This window comes from Salminus brasiliensis, chromosome 1 (assembly GCF_030463535.1).
Source record: "Salminus brasiliensis chromosome 1, fSalBra1.hap2, whole genome shotgun sequence".
NCBI lineage: Eukaryota > Metazoa > Chordata > Actinopteri > Characiformes > Bryconidae > Salminus > Salminus brasiliensis.
In genome coordinates this window covers 70,877,692-70,902,402 of record NC_132878.1, presented here as the reverse complement: position 1 = coordinate 70,902,402, position 24,711 = coordinate 70,877,692, and the positions used below count along the sequence as shown (strand labels likewise).

At 38.7% G+C, this 24,711-nt stretch overlaps 2 protein-coding genes across 3 annotated transcripts in view; both read left to right on the top strand.

The window, feature by feature from the left end:
• The window catches only part of ncoa2 (nuclear receptor coactivator 2), a 69,924-nt gene extending 61,632 nt beyond the window's left edge, over positions 1-8,292 (top strand). For both annotated transcript variants that reach the window (XM_072688426.1, XM_072688418.1), the window contains exons 20-22: positions 766-943; positions 1,727-1,943; positions 4,579-8,292. In XM_072688426.1, coding sequence (XP_072544527.1) covers positions 766-943; positions 1,727-1,943; positions 4,579-4,590 — 407 coding nt within the window. In that variant the 3' untranslated portion in view covers positions 4,591-8,292. The remainder of the gene's footprint in view (positions 1-765; positions 944-1,726; positions 1,944-4,578) is intronic.
• Positions 8,293-15,626: 7,334 nt separating this feature from the next.
• Positions 15,627-22,009, top strand: prdm14 (PR domain containing 14). Its single transcript, XM_072657131.1, has 8 exons — positions 15,627-16,158; positions 16,541-16,588; positions 17,561-17,721; positions 17,860-18,130; positions 18,606-18,808; positions 19,622-19,723; positions 21,275-21,494; positions 21,945-22,009. The coding sequence occupies exons 1-8, from the start codon at positions 15,627-15,629 to the stop codon at positions 22,007-22,009; spliced, it is 1,602 nt and encodes a 533-aa protein (XP_072513232.1).
• Positions 22,010-24,711: the final 2,702 nt, after the last annotated feature.

Here is a 24,711-nt window from a genome sequence, read left to right as displayed (position 1 = left end):
GTTCTTTTTTTCGAATTGTTTGTGTGCAGGTAATTGCAATCACAATATTTGGAGCAAATATTGGGGGGAAAATGTAATTACATGATGCAGTTGCAAATTGTGATGAATCGCATTTAAATTGTTTAGAAATTCCCCCCTAAAGAAAACTGTTTTAGTATAAAAGCAGTGTGTTCTGTTTGTTGTAGGACTGCAAATTGTGCACTTCACATCAGAATGTGCTTATTGCAGTTTCCCTCAATGACTGTATAAATCATATATACAGGCAGTGGTTCAGCTCCTCCACTGTCGTTCATACAGATCATGGGTTCTTGTTATAGTGTAGGCTCTTAAGGGGCACTAGAGCACCACTGGAGCTGCTGCTTATGCTTGTTTTCTGCTGGTTGATTTTTTCACAGGTCTCCCTCTGTGCTGGTTTTGCCTTAAAAGCTGTTTGAACGAGAGCAGCTACAGTCGTAGATTTTATTAGTGACATTAGTGACAGCAGAACAGACGAAGAGCCGTACTAGTGTAATGTGTTGATATTTTACACATTGGTGCCATTAATTTAATGTTATTGCATTGTTTGACAGCCCTAATAATAATATAAATAAAAAAATTGTAATGCTAATGATAAAAAACGCTTCTGTCAAATATCTAGGATTTAATGAATTTGAATTTGATTTGGGAAACATGGCTGGTAAACACGCTGTGTAAAACTGCTTTACTGAACCACTTAGAAATTAATACAACACCTTTTACGTGTGTGTGTGTGTGTGTGTATATCAGGAATGAGTCAGCAGCCTGATGGAGGGTTCGGAGGTGCTACGACCCCCCAGAGTCCCCTCATGTCCCCCAGAATGGGCCACGCCCAGAGCCCAATGATGCAGCAGGCTCCAGGCAACGGCAACTTTCAATCCTCCCCAGATATGAACGGTTGGACACAGGGCAATGTCAACGCCAACAGGTACAAACGCACCACACACGCACAGGGCTATGTTTACATTAGGATGGGAGATGGATTCATAATTTATGTCTTTTTAATGGAATAGCATCAAAACAATTATCGTTTTGCCATTAAGGTTTAAGTTTTGGTCTGCCGATCTTGTTTTTTGTTTTGTTTAAGCTTGTTCTGATCTATGTTGTCAGCTATTGAGCAGCATTTCTTAAAAGCATCAACTCAAAATCAGTATTAAATAGTAGAGGGAGTGTTTTGTGTAATGCTCTTTGTACCATTTAAGATGATCTTAATACTGCAAAGTTTTTGTATAACAGAATCTGGATCAGCCAGCTGCTCTGTACTCTAATCACCTTTACTATTCATTTTTTTTTCACTGGTTTCAGAGAAATAACCAGTAATTACTGGCAAAATTCATTCTTTGATCAAGGCACGCAGCAAAAATTGACTTTTACATTTACTTGACATGTATATCAAGCCTGGTCACACCCAAGGTTTCCCATGTGGTGGGAAAAAGCCCCATTGCTAACACAAGCTCTTTGGAAGATCAGCTAACCAGACGGGTTCCCCATTCTGGTCTAAAGTGCAATTCACTGCCAAACCACAGTAGTACACACTACAGCCTGACCCACAGTTTGATTAGCAGCATGTTGAACAACACTGTTGGCCAGTCAGAATATCCCTTTCAGTCCTGTCGCATCAAATGAGTTAAACTGTAATGTACTAATAAACTGTACCGGTTTTAAAGTCATGCTGTTTAACATGCTCTTCCCTCCCTCCTGCTCTCCACAGCATGTTCCCGCAGCAGTCTCCTCCTCAGTTTGGTCAGCAGTCTAACGGCGGTGTGTATAACGGCAGCGGGATGAACCTGAACGTCTCCATGGCCCCCAACTCCAGCAGCATGAACAACATGGCACCCAACTCCAGCAGCATGAGCAGTATGGGGCAGATGGGTGGCCAGATGAGCTCAGGGCCCTCGGGCAGCATGGCTAACATGGGGCCGGAACAGGTCAGCACACTCTCATTCGTTGTGACCACACAGACCAGACTAAAGCTGGAAGATGTGTTCTCATACAGTCACATTTAACTGAATATGTGTTTAATACAACTGAACTCCTAAGTTGTCTAAAGAACATAACCCTACACTGTAACCCTAACCCTAATGTCACCATTGAATCAACCCTAAATCCTAACTTTAAATCTAACCCTGAAACTAACCCTAACAGGGTAGGGGTGAGGTTGGGGTTAGGTGCAGGGTTATGTTAAATAGACAGTCCTTTACATTCAGCTTAGAGTTCAGTTGCATTGAATACATTTTCAGTTGAATGTCAGGTCAGCATCTATGAGGCATTCCATATAAAGTAATGCCAAACTAAAAACCAGTTCAGTATTAAGACTGGATTTAAGCGTTGTAGTTGATGTGAATGTAAATGGGTCTGCTGCTGTTTTGAACTCAGGTCCTAATGCATGTATTTCAGTGAAGGGAAGGTTAAACAGGGTCAGCACTAAAATCTCCATTTCTCACTCTGGGTCTGTCAGACTGGGGGAACATCTCAGACATGACCTCAGCCTCTGATACTCTATCACTAATGAAGCTCTGTTCAGCTCTCCACTCACACATTTACTGACCGTCATCCTTTACTGACCCATTACCTGCTGAGCGAATTATAGTCTTTGCATGTATAGGCAGTTGATTGGATGTTTTTCTATAAAACCAGCTCATTAATAATTAAGTGTAATTAGTGTGTGTGGGTCCGCAGATGGGTGGAAAAGTGTCGGAGGGCATCTGAGTTTGGGCTGATAGTGAAAGAGCGTTTCAAATGTGCACATATGCTAAAGACTATGTTGCCTCAATGTCTGTTACAAGACTCAGGTGTCTGTGTTTGGTGTGGAGCTGGGGGGTATTAAGTCCAGTGTGGGAAAGTTCGCCACCATTAGCGTTAGCTAACATTGAATTGTGAATCCTGTAAGACAACAGGAAGCGTTATCCTATTAGTGTATTTTAATACAAAAAGAATCAATAAATAAGTGTAGTTTATTTATATTTGTATAGTTCCATTTCAAGACAAGCCTTGAAGTGTTTGGCTGCAAGAAATCGAGTAGAAACATGTAATTCATTATCAGGAATGATATAAGTACTTGATACCTATTCAGTACAGAGAGTTGTTACATCATTGTAGTTTCTCCAGAAAATCTGCAGAACACCTCAGAAAATCAATTAGCAGAACCCCCCATCCTCTACAATTTGCTACTACTAGTAATGTTAATAATAATATTACTAATAGGCACATGCAGACAGCAGCAATGTCCAGTTTTATTGAACTTTATATTAGTTTTAGAATAAAATCCGCCAGACCCTGGAATGGATGAAGGTGCCAGACTCTCTTTGCTTTGAAAACCAACAAAAGAGCTAACCTATGTTAAAAGCTAACAATTACAGAACTGGATCTCGTACAAACACAATAACCGCTTTAACCGCCATCTTTATTCTGCGTTTTTCTTACTGAAGAGCAGCCAGGCCACGTAAGAGAAGTTTAAAAGAACAGTCAGAAGGGTCAATGTTTTTCTTATGCATTCAACACCATTAAAGTTCTTAAATGTTTGTGTTGTTTCAGAGGAGCTTTTAGGCCTCGTTAACCAGTATGAATATTTAACCAGGCTGCTGTGGGTGGCTGCAGATGCTGGGTTTAGTTCAGAAGTCATCCCAGTCCCACCATTCCTATGTATTCTCCCTTAGAGTTTATAGTAACTGAGCTCTGAATAATTCAGCACTGTGCCATTAGTGTAGCTTTAAGGAATGGGATTTATCATCACCTGCTGGCTGACGTTTAGCATTAAGGCACATAATTAACTGTGGGTGGCTTTAGATCAAGCTGAAAGTGCTTTTAAAGTTGTACTTTACCTCTGATGACGTAGCGCGATAGTGTTTAACACTTCATTGCTTTAATGGCACTGAGTAAACACACTAAAGCTGAATAACAAGCAGATTGTGTCATCTCACCCTGCTCAGATATTCACAGACCGTTAGTCAGGCCCTTCAAGACTTTGCCATCATTCTTACAAATGCGATCCTCTCAGTGTTCGCCAGACAGTTTTATATTGTGTTAATCAGTGGACCTTTTTCACAGTCAAGCGTTCAAAGCTGATGAAGGTTCTGCTGGGGCCGGGGGGGGGGGGGGTTTGCATCTTAACATGCACATGGGTGATTCTAAATCAGATTTTCTAAATGTTAATTAGTAACATAAGGTTGACGAAATGCAAAAGGCAAAACTCAAAAATGTGGAAGTTCAGCGTCCTACAGTGTGTGGCATGCACATAACCAACGCAGTAGATGAGCAGATAACTTTTCACTGAATATAGATGTCAGTTCTTGGGAGGAAAAAAAATATTCAATTTGCAACAGAGCTTGTAATTTGAGAATTCTTTCTGAGTTTAGTGGTAGCTCTGAAAGGGCAAGTTCTGTCGCAACTTGTCGGGGATGTGTGTGTGTTTGTATTCAGTTGTTCAAAAACACACTCTTAATAGAAAATATAGGAAGTACATTTATTTCATTTATTTTTTTTGTCTGTTAAAAGTAAGATCATAAATAAATACATAAATAAATAAAAAAATCTCTCTCTCTCTCTCTCACTCTCACTCTGCAGAAGTACTGTTGACCCATGAGTGGATGTCGTCTTGGCCTCCAGTGTCCAATGAGTGTCAAGTGTGAAGTGAGTCATTTAAAAGGAGCCTGAACCCGCCCGGTCCTCTCGCATGTTTCCACAGGGACCCCTCCAGCTCCGGAGACACTCTGCCGACCTCTACTGGAAATGACCCAGGACACGCAGGAGCAGCGGCAGGGGGTTAAGCTCTATAGGGGATTTTACACATGTACACATACACACATCAAGGATCTGCAGGACCTTGAGCGCCCCCTCTATCGCCCTGGAGCCCCGTTTATCTCAACTTCTCTCTCTGTTTCTTACACACACACATACACACACACACGCACACGTACGTGCGCATCTACAGGACCTCAAGCGCCTCTCCCAATGCCATGGAGCCCTGTTTCTCTCTCTCTCTCTCTTGTGCGCGCACACACACACAGAAACACAAGCGCTCTGAAATCCCCCTCTGTCAGTCTATATCGCATTCACCGTAGTGTGACTTAGATCTCCCCTCCCAAACAAACTCAAACGGTGGCATCTGGATCTGCTCCAATGAATGTATTCCTCCCTCTCTCTTTTTCTCTCTGTCTCGCTCTCTCTTTGGACATAAGGCCACTCAGACTCTTTATTTCTCCTCTTTTCCGGATGCTCCCCGTCTCCGCTTTGATTTCTGAAGTTCCCGAAACAGGCGAAGGAAGACTGCGGGTGGAACAGCGCTCGCCGTTCGGCCACTCTGCCTTTTTCTCTCATTTTACTTGCAGGCCTCTGGGGGAGGTGGCCGGTGTGTGGACAGTGTGACAGTTTGTAAAAATTTAAGCTTAATTTAGATAAGAGGTTTATTGTGTGCGAATATAAAATTTTATTATGTATAGGTTTTTTTTGTTTTTTAACAGTGTAGATGTATGTTAAAGTAGCTATGAGAGAAATCACGGTGATTGAGGTGCTGAGCAACTCTGCAGCCCAATCACTTTCTAACAGAAAAATCTAATGAAAATAATATTTTATTTTGTTTTGTTTTTTTGGTCCAGTAGTTTCAGATTTAAAGTGATTATTTTCTCGTGCTTTAGCTGGTAGATTGTAAATACAAACAACACACAAAAAAAAGTTTCGTATGATATTTATTTTTGATTTTCAGCTTCTGCTCCCCTCCAGGCTGGTCTTAACTGCTTCTTGATTGCGAGTGGTGTTTCACATGTGGATTTTTTTTTTTTTTCTAAGGATACATTTTGAAGAGATTTTCTTTCTTACGGTACTAAAGCGAGGATTTTAGCCGTTTGCGGTGCGCTGTGTGCGTACAGCTACGCGCTTATCAGCCTTTAAACCTGAACCCGACAGGAGGAAGCCGACAGCCATAAACCCGACCCTGAAGTGTGCTTTCTCTGCCGCATGGGGCGACATATTCTGAAGCCAGCTGCTTTAGGACAGCCAGAATCGAAAGCGGTGTTTAAAAAAACAAGCAATAACTTTTACTTGATGATAAATTTAGGGGTGTTTTTTTTTTGTTTTGTTTTTTTTTTGTTTGTTTTGTAATTTTTGTACAGAACTTTTTCCGGATGCAGATTTTTTTCCTCCAGATTTCGGACCCAGTATTACAGAGGTTTTTTTTATTATTGTGGATTAAATATATTTAGGGGAAAAAAGAAACCATAATAGATGTCCAAATCGATACATTACTCAGTGATTGGTGGGGTTTTGAAGGTTTGGCCGACTCTGGGTGGCGCTGCTCTTCTGGAAGGCTGTTCCAGCATGTATTACTTTTATTCTCTCTCACACACACACACACACACACACACATTATGTTTTAGTGATCATTGCTCAGTTTCTCTTCAGGCCAAAAATCTTGCCACAGTCATTGATCCGCCAATCATGTATTGATTAATTGATTGACTCCGGGGGAGGGTCTCTCAGCCCTCTTTTAATTGAAACCAGGCTGTTAGTTTATTACCACAACTAGGGGGCAGCATTGAGCTTTCAGGAACAGTGTGTCCAAGGTCTGTTTCCAGTAACCATTTTTTTAAGGCTGTCTACAAAGGCACTTCATAGCGCGTGCATTAGCACTTCATAGCACTTAAAAATCAGTGCATGAGTATTTATGAAGGAACTGTCCTTATATTGACATAAGGGGTCTTAAACTAAAGTGAACATGTCTTAAACCTGCCTTGGCTTCAGTGTCCAACATGTATTACTCATGATGCTCAGTAACAGTGAACGGTCATCCCATGTGTCATTTACTTCATAGACCATGTTATGTCATCTTGAAATATCAGCATTCGTAAGATGACATAAGCTGTTTTAGTAATGCAAATGATGTTGTGTTGACATTCTGACTCTTTGCCTTGGCCTCATTACGGATTATTACCCAGTCCCTCATTTCACCGGTGTTGAAACGGGAGAACTTTTATGGCAGTACTGCACAAGACCTCTTGCGTCGTCTTGTGAACACTGCCGTGAGCTGTTCATAAACACTCATTTACTGCGTTTTAAATGTCATCCAGTGCTTATGCACTTATGTATGCCTTTAACTAAAGCGCTGTGCTTTCTAAAGCAGGTTTCATTGTTTTTCTTCCCTGTAGAGTGAATCTGAGCACATTCAGCTCTGATCTGCTGCAGCTTAAGCCTTCACTGCTGGACTGTAAATACGACAGAGTGATTGCAGTCGTTTCAACTTGTAGATTTTATCCCACCATTTATGTATTTGTTATTTTTGGGTCACAGTGGCTGATTATTTACTATCTGTGGACCTGCTGCCATTTGCAGAGACCCCTTTAGTGTGTCAGCTAAATAAATAATAAACAAATTCGATTATTTTTCTTTTTTTTCTTTTTTTTTCTTTTTTTTTTTTTTCTTTTGGGCTGCCACCCTCCTGCAGCAGCACCCAGTTGAACAGCCGGTTTGAAGATGCATGAGTGCGTTTGTGTAAGTGTGTATGTGCATGTGTTCGTGTGTGTGTACGTGTGAGAGAGTGTGTCTACCCTCGGCAAAAAACCCAAAGATTGTCACAGTTTTTAAATAAATAAGCCATGAAGTGAAGGTGGTGTGGGTTTTTTGTTTTTCTTTTTTAGTTGAGGTGTTTTTATCAGGAAAAGGAGCAAAACGACTGTTTGCCCTAAAAATGAATCTTATTGCAGCGGCTCTGATCCGATTTACAGACAGAACGGTTTGTGTTTACTTTTTAAAAATTAGATTTTGGGGTTTGTGTTGTTTTTGTTGTTGTTTTGTTTTGTTTTTTTGTTTTTCTGTTTTTTTTTCTTCTGAGAATTGTCTTTTTGTAGTCGCCAATTTCGTAGAGCTAAAAATGCAAGAACCTGAAATGCTGAATCCTAGCGTACTGCCTTAGATCTGTTCTAATGTCCTGTATATGAGCTACAGAACGTCTGTATTATATTTGTAAAGTGAATCACAGAAATGAACGAGTTTCATCACCGCTCTGCGCGCTCTCATTTTCTCTCTTTCTCTCCTCTTTATATTCTCCATCTCGCTCGCTCGCTCTCGGTCTCTCTCTCTCTCTGATTTGTACAGATTTTAATCAGTTATTGTATGAAATGAGATGATAAATGATGAAATGATAAACTGAAGCAATATTGTAATTTATATGGACTTTCTGGAGGAAGCTTACAGTGTTGCGCGCTGAGATGTATTATTATTATTAATATTAATATTATTATTATTTTTCCAGTTGTGTTCACATTAAATATCATCTGTTCACCTGCAGCAGTGTGTGCGGAGTGTGTTTCTGTACTTGCTGATGCTCTGGCCTAAAAGTTATGATTTAATATATGATGTTTCGTCGATATTCTCTCACTACAGTACTCACTATAGACCAACATAATCCACCATAGTCCTCTCTGTCAGCTTTATGTTTTTTTCTGAATTCAAGAGAGGGTCATAATTATTCATGCAACACATCTAATGTTTGGTTAAATGTCCATAAGCAAGTTGACCAGATGTTTCTGGCAGAACTCTTGTAGTATATTTGACCATTCTTTAAATGGATGCAATTAGTGGAGTTGACCCTACCTTTTATGCACATTCTACATATTTGTGAGATCGGGGCTTTGAGAAGCTTTTCCAAACTCCGTACCTACCTCTAATGTAGGTTCCGAGTCATTGTCCTGTTGGAACACCCAGTTGTGCCCAGGTTTCAGTCGTCTAGCTCATGGTTTGAGGTTATGCTCAAGAATTCTGAGATGTTCCTACATTTTCCCATCCCCTTTGTGGCAGTGTACCACTTCCAGAGCATGATGCCGCCACCACCATGCTTAACAGCTGCAATTGAATGGTTCACCTTTACTCTAAGCACACCTCAAAGCTTTTCTTATGGTCATGGCCATGGTGTTCCAGCTACTTCCAGTCAATCACAGGCCTGTGCCATAGTGGTTCTTGGGTTGTTCCTGACTACTCCAACCAACTTCCTCTGTGACCTATAAGGAGCTTTAAAAAAGGCATTTTCAGGTTTTAAGTTGCTTAAGAAATTGCTGTTGGTGTTTAGATTGGTTTTACTGTGCAGTAATACCTGCACAAATATGATAGCATCTACAGGAGAACAGTTATCCTAAAGACATCTTAAACTCCCCAATAGACTACCTCCGGATGCTCAAGCCTGAAGTTTTGCCATGGCCCTCCCAGTCCCCTTACCTAAGCAGAAAAAGAGACAATCGGTTGATCGATCTCAAAGGAGCAGTGCACCAAGATGGTCAAAGACTCTCAGAACTAGAAGCGTCTTGCCAGGAAGAAGAACTGAAAGACTCTCAGCTTCTACAATAACCAGTTACAAGCTGTGATACTTGCCAGAAGGGGTGTTACTAAGTACTGCCCATGCAGCATGTTGAAAGGGGGTGGATTTCACAAAATCTCAGCAACTCCTGGATGCATATTTCAAACCATTTGTTAAAAGGCTGAAAGCAGGATGGCTTTAACAAGGGAATAAGGATTTTTCATAGCCCAGCTGTGCTGTTACTGTGTTTATAGCTACTGTTCTGTATGCCCAGAAGCATGCAGTGCTTAACCAGTCATTGAACACCCAACTGCGGAGAAATTAATGGAGATTATAATAAGCAGCAGAGGGAGAGTTTGGCCCTGACCCTCACTCTAGAGTAAATGAGCGGAGCTAAGGTTCCAGAGCTAAGTCGCAGGATATCCAGGTGTATCCTGACCAGCTGTGTCTGTGGTTAAGATCATTCCTCCTCTCCTCTTTAGGGATGGTTTTATTACACTTTATGGTAAAAGGTGTAAATATGTTGATATTAAATAGTTTTTCTGACTTGAATGGATTTGTGTTATAGAGGATATATGCAAGTAAAATGACTGCACTGAATAAAATGTGTGTTTTCAGATGGAAACACTATCCTATTCTAATGAAATATAAATAAATAAGCTTGTTTAATCAGCAACTGCATTTAATGTTACGGTAAGCGTTTAATTATGCTGATTTGACAAATTATGGTTACATGAAAATGTTATGAGTGAATGATGAATAACTATTTATTAATTCAATTTTTTAAACATCTGCAAAACTCGTCGAATCCAAAATGACACAGTTTTAACTTTTAACTGCAAAGTGAGTCTAAAAGGGTAAACTGTAGAAAACCTGAACAGCCTTGGAAACATGTACCTTCAGAGTACCTTTCAGTCAGATTTCCCTAAGTATGAAACTTCAGGTTCAGAGTTCAGAAAAGGAACCAAGCACACAGTTCAGTCTCAGTTCAGCATCTGTTCACATTAACATGAGACGGATTCAGAGTGATCCAGTCAGGACCGAGGACTGCTTCAGACTGCGGCTGGGGATTCAGCTCTGCAGCAGTCATGTTAGTTGTGCACCAGCTTACAGACAAAACACACACACACACGAGAAACCCCCGCCCCTTCAAAAGCCCCGCCCACATTCGCTGTAATTTACCTAAAAGACCCACCCACCTTCCAGACACGTTATCATTAGGGGTCTCCTCACGGTACAGTGGAGAGTCTCTGGGACGGAGTATATATATATATAAATATAAACCCCAGCGCTCAGCGGATTCATTTTAATAAACATTATTATCAGCTGCAGCATTCAGTCGGTCTTCTGCTGATTGGGTAGCTGTAAACCTGCGATTTACTTCTCTTCACATCCATTCATTATTAAACATGACACTGCAATCTTCAATAATATTTTAATCCTTATTAATCCTTATCCCACACTTTTTTACATTGATTTTTATCATTAATATATCGCGTGTTCATATGGTTGTAAGATTAATATTTTACAGTGTTTTTATGTTAAAGATGAGTTATTGTTTTATTGTTTTTGTAACACTTTTGTTTATTTAATAGCGGTGTCTGATTGGATAAATCAGAATGTTATCATGTATAAATGATATATTTTTAAATGGGTTCTTAAATCTTTTATTTTGATACTTTAATTTATTGAACTCGGGCAGCGCAAAATACAGTGCTCATAATATTTGTGTGCGCGCGGGCGTGTGTGTGTGTGTTTCGGGGATCGAGGCCGTTTAAAATGTGGGTGAATTATTAATTTATTCTAAATGAAAAATGAAAGTGTTTACACTAATCCAGGTCGCTTATTATTACATATTACATTATTATATTAGACATTACTGTGGAGCTCCGCCAACAGAGCCAGGGGATGTGTCGCCCCTCACTCTCACTCAGGAGGGCGCGCAGTGAAGTAACAGGATTGAAATCAATTCAAATCAAATCAAATTAATTCAAATTAAATGAAATCAAATTCAAAATCTGTATTTATTGTCAGATCACATTACACAGGTGTGAAGGTGAATACACACTCTACACACACACTATACACACTCTACACACACACTATACACACTCTACACACACACTATACACACTCTATACACACAGTATACACACTATACACACTCTACACACACACTATACACACTCTATACACACTCTATACACAGTATACACACACTATACACACACTATACACAGTATACACACTCTACATACAGTATACACACTCTACACACACTATACACACTATACACACTCTATACACACTCTATACACAGTATACACACTATACACACTCTACATACAGTATACACACTCTATACACAGTATACACACTATACACACTCTACATACAGTATACACACTCTACACACAGTATACACACTCTATACACACTATACACACTCTACACACACAGTATACACACTCTATACACACAGTATACACACTCTACACACAGTATACACACTCTACACACACTATACACACTCTACACACAGTATACACACTCTACACACAGTATAAACACTCTACACACTATACACACTCTACACACAGTATACACACTCTACACACAGTATACACACTCTATACACACAGTATACACACTCTACACACAGTATACACACTCTACACACACTATACACACTCTACACACAGTATACACACTCTACACACACAGTATACACACTCTACACACAGTATACACACTCTACACACAGTATACACACTCTATACACACTATACACTCTACACACACAGTATACACACTCTATACACACAGTATACACACTCTACACACAGTATACACACTCTACACACACTATACACACTCTACACACAGTATACACACTATACACAGTATACACACTCTACACACACAGTATACACACTCTACACACTATACACACTCTACACACAGTATACACACTCTACACACAGTATACACACTCTATACACACTATACACACTCTACACACACAGTATACACACTCTATACACACAGTATACACACTCTACACACAGTATAAACACTCTACACACTATACACACTCTACACACAGTATACACACTCTATACACACTATACACACTCTACACACACAGTATACACACTCTATACACACAGTATACACACGCTACACACAGTATACACACTCTATACACACTATACACACTCTATACACACAGTATACACACTCTACACACAGTATACACACTCTATACACACTATACACACTCTACACACAGTATACACACTCTACACACACTATACACACTCTACACACAGTATACACACTCTTTACTGTAGGTTTAATGTATAATCTGTGAAATGCTTACATTACTATTTATTATTTACTATTTATTTATATTGAAGGCGAGCAGTGCAATAAAGATGGTCCTCAGTTTGTTAATACGGTGAAGAAACCTGAGCTCACCTTTAACATGAACATTATCAGATGAATCATTCTCAGTATTCTCAATATTCTCCTTAATAACCTGACCGTCATAAAAAATAATAAAATATATTCGCTGTTATTAACACATTTAATACTGCATTATATTACACACTTACACTCGATTTACAATACCTTATGATTTGGCACTAAATAATGATAATAATAATAATAATAATAATAATAATAATAATAATAATAATAATTATTATTATTATTATTATTATTATTATTATTATTATTATTATGTAACATCGTTCATATTGGTGGATTTTCTTTTATTATTATTAATAATTTAGTGATAGTTGTGGTACATTGGCGGGGGGGGGGGTCGCGTGCGTTAAAGACTTTATAACTTTTTGTATTTTTTCTGAATTAATAAAGAGGTGAATAATTGTGAGCGCGCGAGTGCGGTTTACAACGTCCAGTTTTCTTTGTAAGAGGTGTGTGTGTGTGTGTGTGTGTGTTACTGAATCTACTGAAGAGGAGGAGGCGGATGAGGGGCACGTGCTGATGAGCTGACGAGCCAATAGCAGCTCAGGCTGTGTAACCCCGACCCCTTACAGTTCATCACACACTCCTCACACACTCCTCAGTCCATACACACACTCTGAGCGCGCGGAGATCCGAGATTCTCCAGCAGGTCAGGATCAGGAGCTCCTCAGCGGTGAGTACACACACACACACACACACACACACACACAGAGGCTGATGTTTATCATGGAAAAGTAAAGTGAGGACTTAATGTTCAGTCAGCAGCTGAATAACTGAGCTGAGTGTGTATCTACTGCTTTGAGACCCTCCAGCAGCGCCTTGCTGCTGATAGCCCCTCAAAACGGTACCATTGTAAAAGGGTTCTCCAAGGGTTCTGTATGTTCTGTAGGTTCTGTAGACTGTAGGTTCTGTAGGTTCTGTAGTAAACGCAGCGGTTCTACAACAACCTGCACACATGAAGGGTTCTTCACCAGGAGAGAACACATCTCTATAGACCCTTTTAAAATCCCTGTGTAGAGCAGCAGGAGCGTCTCCCGTCCCGAACCAGGACCGCTGTGGATCAGTTCACTGTAAACTCACACTTTAAACTGGGCTCAAAAACGATCAAGTAAAACCACCAAAATACCAGTTATTACCAAACGCGCTGAAACCGAGAGCGCGATTATATCATTTTTCATATTCATGTGGAAATGAAGAATTTTAAATTAGTTAACTGTAGAATTTTAAACGAATTAAATACATTTTCTTTTAAATGAATATTACATGTTATATTTATATATTGTTATATTTATTATATTTAACTGTATTAAAAGGATTGTAGCAAAATATTGACACTGTTTGTCTCTTCATACTGTAAAGCGCGCAGAGAGGCCGCGCGCTGTTTCTTCTCTCTAACATCGTTTCCATTTACACTTTTACACAAAGAGTGATTTGGATAAAGAATTCCATTAGACTGAAATATATTAATGCATGCATGCTGTGGAGTGTTTGCACTGGTGTGTGTGTGTGTGTGTGTGTGTGTTTTATGAAGTGTGACAGTCAGTAAAACCTAAAAAGTGTGTTCTGCTTCATTAATGTTGACCCCTGCTCCTTACCTAAACATCAATCAAACAAATAAATAATAATAACAGTAATAACAGAATTTAATAATAGCAATAATAGGAATTTAACGGGTTTAGTAATAATAATAACAATGGTGTAATAATAATAGGAAAAATAAACGAACAAATACATAATAATAATAATAATAATAATAATAATAATAATGGTGTAATAATAATAGGAAAAATAAACGAACAAATACATAATAAGAAGAATAAGAATAAGAATAAGAATAAGGAGTAGTAGTGACTAAAAGGCAATTGGTAAACAATGTTTTCTCCAGCAGGTGAACTAGAGGTAAACTGTTTTTATTGTGGAATTACTATGATTATTATTCTCTGTAATGATTCAATTAAATCTGCAGTCTTGATATTATTCAGATTTAATTGAATCATTGCAGAGAATAATAATCATAGTAAATCCACAATAAAAATATTCCAGTGAAGTAAACACAGAGATTAGAACCTACATTAGGCTGGAGGTTCTTTCAGCTCTAAAGAGATTTCCCCACTCTCACTTTTACTAATGTGGCTTTTTAACGAACCACCCATTTAAAGGTTCTTTAAGGAACAAAATTACAGCTGTTTTACACTCTGAAAATGAGCTTTTTCAATGGCTCTTTAGGATCGCCTATGTAGAACCATGACAACGCAAAGAATCATTTAGATGCTGGTGAAGGCTGTTAACCGATCTATACAAGGAAAACGTTGGATGTTCAATTTAAATGGATAGTTGTTGTAAAGAAGTTAATAGAATAGGACATTTAGAAGATATAAGAATAATATTAATATAATAATAATAATAATAATAATAATAATATATACAATTATTGTGTATTTACTAAATGTAACAGATCAGAAATAATATAATAATAATAATATAATTTTTTAAATATTAAATTCAGTAAATAACAGAAATATGTCAAATTGTTTCCTGTAGAGCATTTGTTCACTTCCTTACACATAGAAAATGAACTACGCTTTGAACAGGGGTGCACAAACTTTTACACATGACTGTACGTACAGGAGAGAGTCTCTAAACAACTCAACAGTTTATTAAATTCATACATTTTTGTAATCTTAGCTGCTCTGATGGAACAACAACAGTGTGCCTAATCTCTGCTCTTCCTCTGCTCTTCCTCTGCTCTTCCTCTGCTCTTCCTACACAATCCAGAACATTCTCCACTGTGTTGAAGTTCCTCCTGGGTTCTCCTCGGTTCCTCCCAGGTTCCTCCTCCATGCCTGCAGGTATGTTGCTGTCCATGTGTGGTGCTGACCCCGTGGAGAGGGACCGCGGTGCAGCTGGGCTCACCTCGTACTGCCCACTGCCTGGCCCAAACTTTCTAAGTGTCTTGAAGACGCACCCCTCCCTACAACACCCCCTGCACCCCCCCTTGCACCCACTGGTGATGCCCTTCCCCTTCAGCGGTACGCCACCGTTCTTCAGTCGGAGCAGTCCCCCTGCAGTGCTGCAGGACCCAACCTTCGGCCCAGCATGCTTTAGGCGGCCGGCCTGCCAGGAGCCAGACGAGCCACTGCAGAGCGTGCCTGACCCTGCCTGGCCCTTCCGCAGCCCACCTGTAGATAAATCTTCACCCTCCTCCTCCTTCTCGACCTCATCCTCGCCAGCTAAACACACTGCAGCCCACCCAGAGCCCACCCACACCTACAGTTTCACAGAGGAGGACCTGTTCACCGTGCTGTATGGTTACTCCAGACAGCACCACAACAAAACACCTGGACACACGCTCTCTGGACTGTCCAGCTCAGGTAATTAGCATTCCAGAATAACACCATCAGAATTCAACATAATACAGTACCACTGTATGTCTTTATTAAAATCTTTAGTAAGTAGTTATAACGTGAACAGCAAGGACAGCAGTGACCTGTTGCCTTCCAAACAGCGAGTCCACATTAACCCACACTGGTAAAGCTCAGATGCTGCTGGTTCCTGATCTTACTGTGGGTTCTCCATCAGTCAGCCTCAGCAGAGATCTGTTCATAACGTCCTACTGTTTAACTCCAACAGCAGCTTCTATTAGTCAGAAGAGGATCATCTGATCTACTGTCACATTCTGTACAGTTTGAGAGGTTGTGAGTGTAGATGAATATTTATATGTGATAAATAATAAATGTTAAATATGTTTCTCAGTGTGTGAAGCAGCTGACGTCGACACTGAAGGGCTGGAGCTTCCAGAAGGTTTGTTTTTTTTACTATTCTTTATTACTACTATTATTATTACTACTACTACTACTACTACTATTACTACTAATACCATTACTACTAATAATACTTCTAATAATAATAATAATACCATTACTACTAATAATACTTCTAATAATAATAATAATACTAATACTATCACTACTACTACTACTATTACTACTACTACTACAACTACTACTACTACTATTACTACTACTACTAATAATAATACTATTACTACTACTACTACTACTACTACTAATACTACTACTACTACTAATACTACTAATACTATTACTACTACTACTACTACTACTAATAATAATACTAATACTATTACTACTACTACTAATAATAATACTAATACTACTACTACTACTACTATTACTACTACAACAACTACTACTACTACTACTAATACTAATACTATTACTACTACTAATACTACTACTACTACTAATACTACTAATACTATTACTACTACTACTACTACTAATACTACTAATACTATTACTACTACTACTACTAATAATAATACTAATACTATTACTACTACTACTAATAATAATACTAATACTATTACTACTACTACTACTAATAATAATAATAATACTAATACTATTACTACTACTACTAATAATAATACTAATACTATTACTACTACTACTACTACTAATAATAATAATACTAATACTATTACTACTACTACTAATAATAATACTAATACTACTACTACTACTACTATTACTACTACAACAACTACTACTACTACTACTAATACTAATACTATTACTACTAATAATACTATTACTACTACTACTACAACTAATAATAATAATAATAATAATAATACTATTACTACTACTACTACTACTACTACTACTAATATTAATAATAAATAATATTTATAATAATAATAATAAAAAGAAGATCACTGGCATGATGCTTTTGTATGTGTGTGTGCAGGTTTACTGATCCAGCAGTCACTCTGTGGCAGTGTACGGCATTTGGGAGTGTTTGTGGATCGGAGCTCAGTTCCTAAAGGCAGCCGGTTCGGACCCTTCAGAGGGAAACTGGTCAACACCAGCGAAATCAAAACACATGACGACAACACACTGATGTGGGAGGTACACACTTAGCCTTCAGGACATTATTAGAACATTAGTGATCATTAGGTTAATGATTTCAAACTCACTCAACTGACTCATTAGTGATTCAGCAGTTAAAGTGTGTAACTGTGCGTATGTGTGTGTGTGTTTGTTCAGATCTTCGAGCATGGGCGTCTGAGTCACTTTGTGGATGGCCGTGGGGCGCGTGGTCACTGGATGCGGCTGGTCCAGTGTGCTCGTTTCCCTGAGGAGCAGAACATGGTGGCCCTGCAGGTCAAAGGTCAGATTTATTATGAGGCCTGCAGGGAGGTGCTGCCCGGCCAAGAGCTGCTCGTCTGGTATGGAGATGCATACGTCCAGTTCCTCGGGATACCACTGACCCTCAAAGAGTTCGGGGAAGACAGCGAAGCCGTTACACCTGCAGAGGGTAAGAGCTTTTTCTTTTGTGTCCGTGTTTAAATATGAAGTTATTATAAAGTTTTTAGACACAGACTACTGAAGTGCCTTTACTTACTGACCAGCATGTTAATGGCAAAATAATGCCATTATAATTCTGTTATAATGCTGTTATAATGCCGTTATAATGTCGTTATAATGCTGTTATAATGCTGTTCCTATGTTAAAGTGCCGTTATTAGGCACTGTTAAAATGTTGTTATAATGCAAATATAGCCCTGTGTAATGCTGCTATGACTGCTATAATGTAGATGTGTCAAAATGTGGATATTACCCTGTTATAATACTGTAATAACGCTGTAATAACAACAATTTAACGCACACACCCAGCACACACAGGTGTAGGTCAGTAATTAAAGGCAGTGTAACATGTTTAATGATGTGATTTTGCATTTAAATGACTTCTTTAATAATCTTTACTGATGTAAATATTTATCACTCCTCCAGACTCAGCGGAGGGCTACAGGTGTGACCGCTGTGGAAAGGTGTTTGCGTACAGGTATTACAGAGATAAACACCTGAAGTACACGCGCTGTGTGGACCGCGGTGACCGCAGCTTCCCCTGCAGCCTCTGCAGCAGGTCATTCGAAAAGAGAGACCGCCTCCGCATACACATTCTACACGTTCACGAGAAACATCGACCACACAAGGTATACACACACACAGAAACTACTGTTTGATAACACTGACTAAAGCAGATTGCTTCACTGCAGTGTTTCAGATCTAAAAGGCTTACTCTATAAATAGACAGTAATGCTGTCTTTTAGTGAATACTTGCTTCTGTGTCTGTATGATTACAGGATTGCTGAAAGGGGAATTCCACAAGCTTTTCAAAATTCTCTGCATAATTTAGTGTTTGAGATAAACATATTCTTCTTGTGAATTTGTAAATATTAATAATAAATATCTTGTAAATATCTATTTATTGTAGATACATTTACTGACACTTTTTTACAGTAGTGATAGGAAGCAAGCATCACCATGACTACAACATAAATATAGCCATTTTAGTTTTTATCTCAAATTTTATCCTAAATTTATCCTAATAAAAGAGTTTTACATGTAATGTTGATGATATAAAATTGTGGGGAATCTGAAAAACAGTTAGTAATTTTCAGGTCTTTTGCTACACAACGCCTGCAGGTATCCCACCATTTTAATGATAAGCAATTTTATAAGAACACATTTTAGTACCAATATTGACACAAATCTGAAGTTTCTAAAACACAAGCTTTTTACATCACACCCACTTTGAATGACTTTTTTCAGATCTTAGCCATTTAATTATGCATTATGTAATTTGGTGGAATTCCCCTTTATCTGGGTGTGATAAATGATTCTGTTTAAATCAGTCAGATGGTTCTGACTGATGGAGACAGGCTGTGTGTAATACTGATCTCTCTCTCTCTCTCTCTCTCTCTCTCTCTCTCTCTCTCTCTATCTCTCTCTCTTTCTCCCTGCAGTGCTCAGTGTGTGGTAAAAGTTTCTCTCAGTCGTCCAGTTTGAATAAGCACATGCGGGTGCACTCGGGCGAGCGGCCGTATAAGTGTGTGTACTGCAGTAAGGTGAGGGAGGAGTGTTTCAGGCTCTTTAACACACTAAAGCTCATCAGGCTGCACTTACATGCTAATTACTGACAGATGCCCCTCCAGCCCTTTGTCCAGGGGGATTATGTCTTTAATTTATGACCTGCAGAGGAACAAAAGTTTCCCCCAAGCTTTGTCTTGCTTTACACAAAGAGTGACTTTCTGCTGCTTCCTCTCACTTTAAACACTGCCAGCACACACCCTGAACTATCACTTTAACCTGGAATACAGACATCTGCCTATGCCTATGTGTTTGGAACAAAAGCCCAAACACAACCACTACCCTTAATGAATAATCATACCTCCTTCAGGGGGCTCTGCAGTAACTACAGTCAAACCAACAGAGCTGTAGGGAGTTTAACTGCCTTAGTCTATCTTTGTGGACTGCAGTCTTATTTATCACTGATATCACTTAATATTAATAAGGGTTTTCAGTCTCCAGTGTTAATTATTCAGAATCCACTATGAATGATGTGGTATTCATTATCAGTTACCCACTGTCTACTATGAATTTTTACAGTACTCACAATGAATTAGTTAGTATATACTGTAAATTATTCAACAATCACTATGAATTATTCAGTATCTACTGTTTGCGATCAGTATCTACTGTACATTCTTTTGTATTCACTATAAATTTAATCAGTATCTACTATGAATGATTGAATATCTACTGTGAATTCAGTACTCACTATGATTCATTCTGAATCCACTCAGAATTATTCAGTACCTTCTTTAAATGATTCAATATCCACTATGAATTACCCAGTATCCACTATGAATTGCCCAGTATCTACAATGAATTACTCAGCATCCACTATGAATTACCCAGTATCTACTATGAATTACACAGTATCCACTATGAATTACTCAGTAGCTACTATGAATTACTCAGTATCTACTATGAATTACCCAGTATCTACTATGAATTGCCCAGTATCTACAATGAATTACTCTGCATCCACTATGAATTACCCAGTATCTACTATGAATTACACAGTATCCACTATGAATTACTCAGTACCTACTATGAATTATTCAGTATCTACTATGAATTACTCAGTATCCACTATGAATTGCTCAGTATCTAATATGAATTACTCAATATCTACTATGAATTATTCAGTATCTACTATGAATTACTCAGTATCTACTATGAATTACTCAGTATCCACTATGAATTACTCAGTATCTACTATGAATTACTCAGTATCTACTATGAATTACTCAGTATCCAATATGAATTACTCAGTATCCACTATGAATTACTCAGTATCTACTATGAATTACTCAGTATCCACTATGAATTACTCAGTATCTACTATGAATTACTCAGTATCCACCATTAATTATTTAGTATCTACTATGCATGATTAATTTTCTACTATAAATGATTTAATATCCAGTATAATTATGCAGTATGAACTGTAAATTTTTCTGTATTCAGTATGAATTGTTCAGTCACTTTCATAATTCATTGTTAAAGAGGAATGCTGATTAATGTATTCATGATTACTATTGTGGTTTCAGGCATTTACAGCCTCCAGCATTCTGCGCACTCACATCCGCCAGCACTCGGGCGAGCGGCCGTTTAAGTGCAGCCACTGCGGAAAAGCCTTCGCCTCACACGCCGCGCACGACAGCCACGTCCGCCGTACACACACCAAGGACAAGCCTCTGTCCTGCGCTGTGTGCGGGTGTGTGTGTCCCGGGCCAGAGGAGCTGCAGCAGCACATGAAGAGCCATGAAAGTAAGACCCTCACTGAACACCCCTCTGTACTAAACACACTCTCTGTGCTCACTCAGAGAGTAGCATGCCTCACTGCTGCACACACAGGTGTGTAAACATGGCTACTACGTACCTCTGTACACACTATCTCAGTTACCTCACTCTTCTGTGAGATCATCCTCTGTTACTGTTGTTTGAATGATATTTTAGCAATTGTATAGCAACATCATGGGAACCACTTAGCGACAACCACCTGGTAACCCCATAGCAACCACTTAGCAATGTCATAACAACCACCTGGTAACACCATAGCAACCACTTAGCAATGTCATAACAACCACCTGGTAACACTGTAGTAACCTTTTAGCAACATCAGAATGATCACCTGGTAACACTGTAGCAATATTTTAGCAATATCTAAAATGGGCTGTTTGGGTGCTAACAGTGCATGTTTGTGTTCTGTTCACACAGAGTGGCCACTGTGGGAGAGTTCAGCAGGAATGGAGAACACACTCACTCTCACACACCGGCCCTAACACACACACACACACACACACACTGCATAGACTATACGCACACACACACACAGACACACACACATACATACACACACAAGCCAAGGGACTGCACAGAGAGTTGAATCACTGCTGCTGATGGTTTCGTTTTTATTTCCTCACTGCTGATCCAGTTTGACAGCAGCTTATTTACATATTTGCATATTAAGATGTTTATATTTATCTAACGCGGCTTTGATGCTAAAATGTTGTTTGTTCTGTAACTTATTGTGACCTTATTTATTTTTATTCTTAATGTTAATATGTGTGTGTTGTTTGTTTCAACTGGTTTCTATGTGATGCTGTGACGCCACCATCATTAAACTTAATATTATTATTATAATTCTTATTATTACATTCCTGGAATAAATGTGTCGAATTATTTGCTTTTATATTTATACGTGTGTGTGTGTGCGTGTGTGTGTGTGCGCACATGTTGGTGTTTGTAAGCACAGACGTTTATCTCTGTGAACTCAGTATGAGTCAGTGTGAGATCACAGGAATCCAAAGTTAATTAGTTTGAGATATTAAACATAAAGAATAATCTATTATTATTATTATTATTATTATTATTGTATAATGTAATTACTACTACTACTACTAATATTAATAGTAATAATAAGAGTGGCATATTTCTAAAGTGATGATTAAATCACTAAAATAATTAATATTAAAATAATAAAATGCTATTTAATTTACAGCATATAGTATTTCAGTTGTTAGATGATTACATAATTATATCACTGTTTAATAATTATTCTGAGCTTATCTGAGTTGATAGAAACCTTCTTAGAGTTTAATTGAGTTTATATGAGTTTATCGGAGTTTATGAAGGTCTCATTACAAACTTCTATTACTGAAGAATAGCCCCACTGGTTTGTACAGAAGTACTTCCTGAATAATACACCTCAGTGTGTATTAAGCCTTGGAATTTATCTGAGTGCATCAGAGTGGATTTTCCAGTAGTTTTAACACATCTGTACACATTACACACACTGAGCAGAGTGTCCTGTGTGTACTTTACTAAGTGATGCTGGGGGTGTGAGGGGGAGGGGCCTGAACCTCCCCCAACAGCAAATTAATGACAATGGAGTAACCACTACAGTGAGAGAGAGACAGTCCTCACATCTGCTGCCCAAGGTCCAGCCTGTGTGTGGTCGAGAGACACTGAGAGTATGTTTCAGGAAAGAGAGAGAGAGAGAGAGGCACTCTGATAAATTAGCTGTTACTTCATCAGTGTGTGTGTGTTCACGGTGCCCTTTGACCTCTCAGCACTCAGTAACACTAACGCTGACCACACCCCCCGGGGTCAAAGGGCAAACACTGACATCACATTAAATTGCTATAAATAAAAAAACATTCCCACCCCTCTTTTCTACACTGTAAACACAGTAAACAAACACAGTAAACTGAGCCGTGGATTAAAGTGGAAAATACACACCATTTCACACTGTCTAAAACCACTGCACTGAAGCTGCCTGACAGCTGCCTACACCGTTTTTATCAGCACATTTCTGGTCTTCTGTTGGACTGAAGTTGCTAGGATGGCCTGACCTGATCATGTTGACAGTTGTTGCACTTGTAAGTGATTTAGCAGACAGTGGGAACAGCTGATTTCTAATTGTTCTGAGATCTTTTTTTACAACCTTCTTGCTGAAGGCCTCAGAGAGCTCTTTGGATCTCACCATGGTGATAACACTCACTTTACCAATCAAGAGCAAGGTAAACTAAATGTCTGATAATGTAATCATCTGCAGAAGAAAATTACATTTCTTTTAATTACATAACATTTTTTAGAGACATTTCTTCAGATTAATATGTTTATTTTAGGTATATTGTTTAATGTCCAGATGTTTAAACATGTTACAAAAACACAAAATGTTTTAATGGTGGTGGTGGGGTGGGGCTGGGGGGTGTCCTAATGACAGTTTTCATTCCAGATATACCGTTAAAATAGTTTCCTAGTTATATATGTCAACATCTTATCAGTTATCTGCCACCGCCAATGTTTGGGTTTTACTGCCATGTGAACACTGTTACAGTAAAGACATTTCCAAACATATGATCAGCTAATACTGCCTTCACTTGCAAAAACACCCATACACATCTAATATTTCTCACTGTGATATCAACTCACCGATTTAAACACAAACATTTATGAATATTCAACATATTTCCAAACATTTTTACATTCAGTGCAGGAGGATCAGCTCACTTCATATACTTCATAAAAATGGGTTCAATAACCTCTTCATGTTCCTACAACAACCTCATAAATGAAAATTATTGGACACACTAGATCTGTCACACTTTATTATGAAGGTGCCCAACAAATTCCCCTCCCTTAGACACTCTATTACTCGACAAGGGCTGACGTTAGGGTCAGTTTTAGCTTAGGTTTAGCAGAATCACATTTCAAGACTTCATAGACTTCCTTTAACCCCTTAAACAGCCTATGGCCTGTCAACGGGCCAAAAGTGTTATTATAAACTTTATTACAAGAGAATAGCCCCCAAATTTGTACAGAAGTCATTGTAGTTACTGGGTAATACACCTTAGTGTGTAATAAGGGGTTAATAGATATTCAGGTGAATGTCCATTAAAGATAAGCCAATCATCTACAAAACATCTATACAGGCCCATAGAATGCCATAGAACACAATGCTACAGTTTTGAGGGGATGT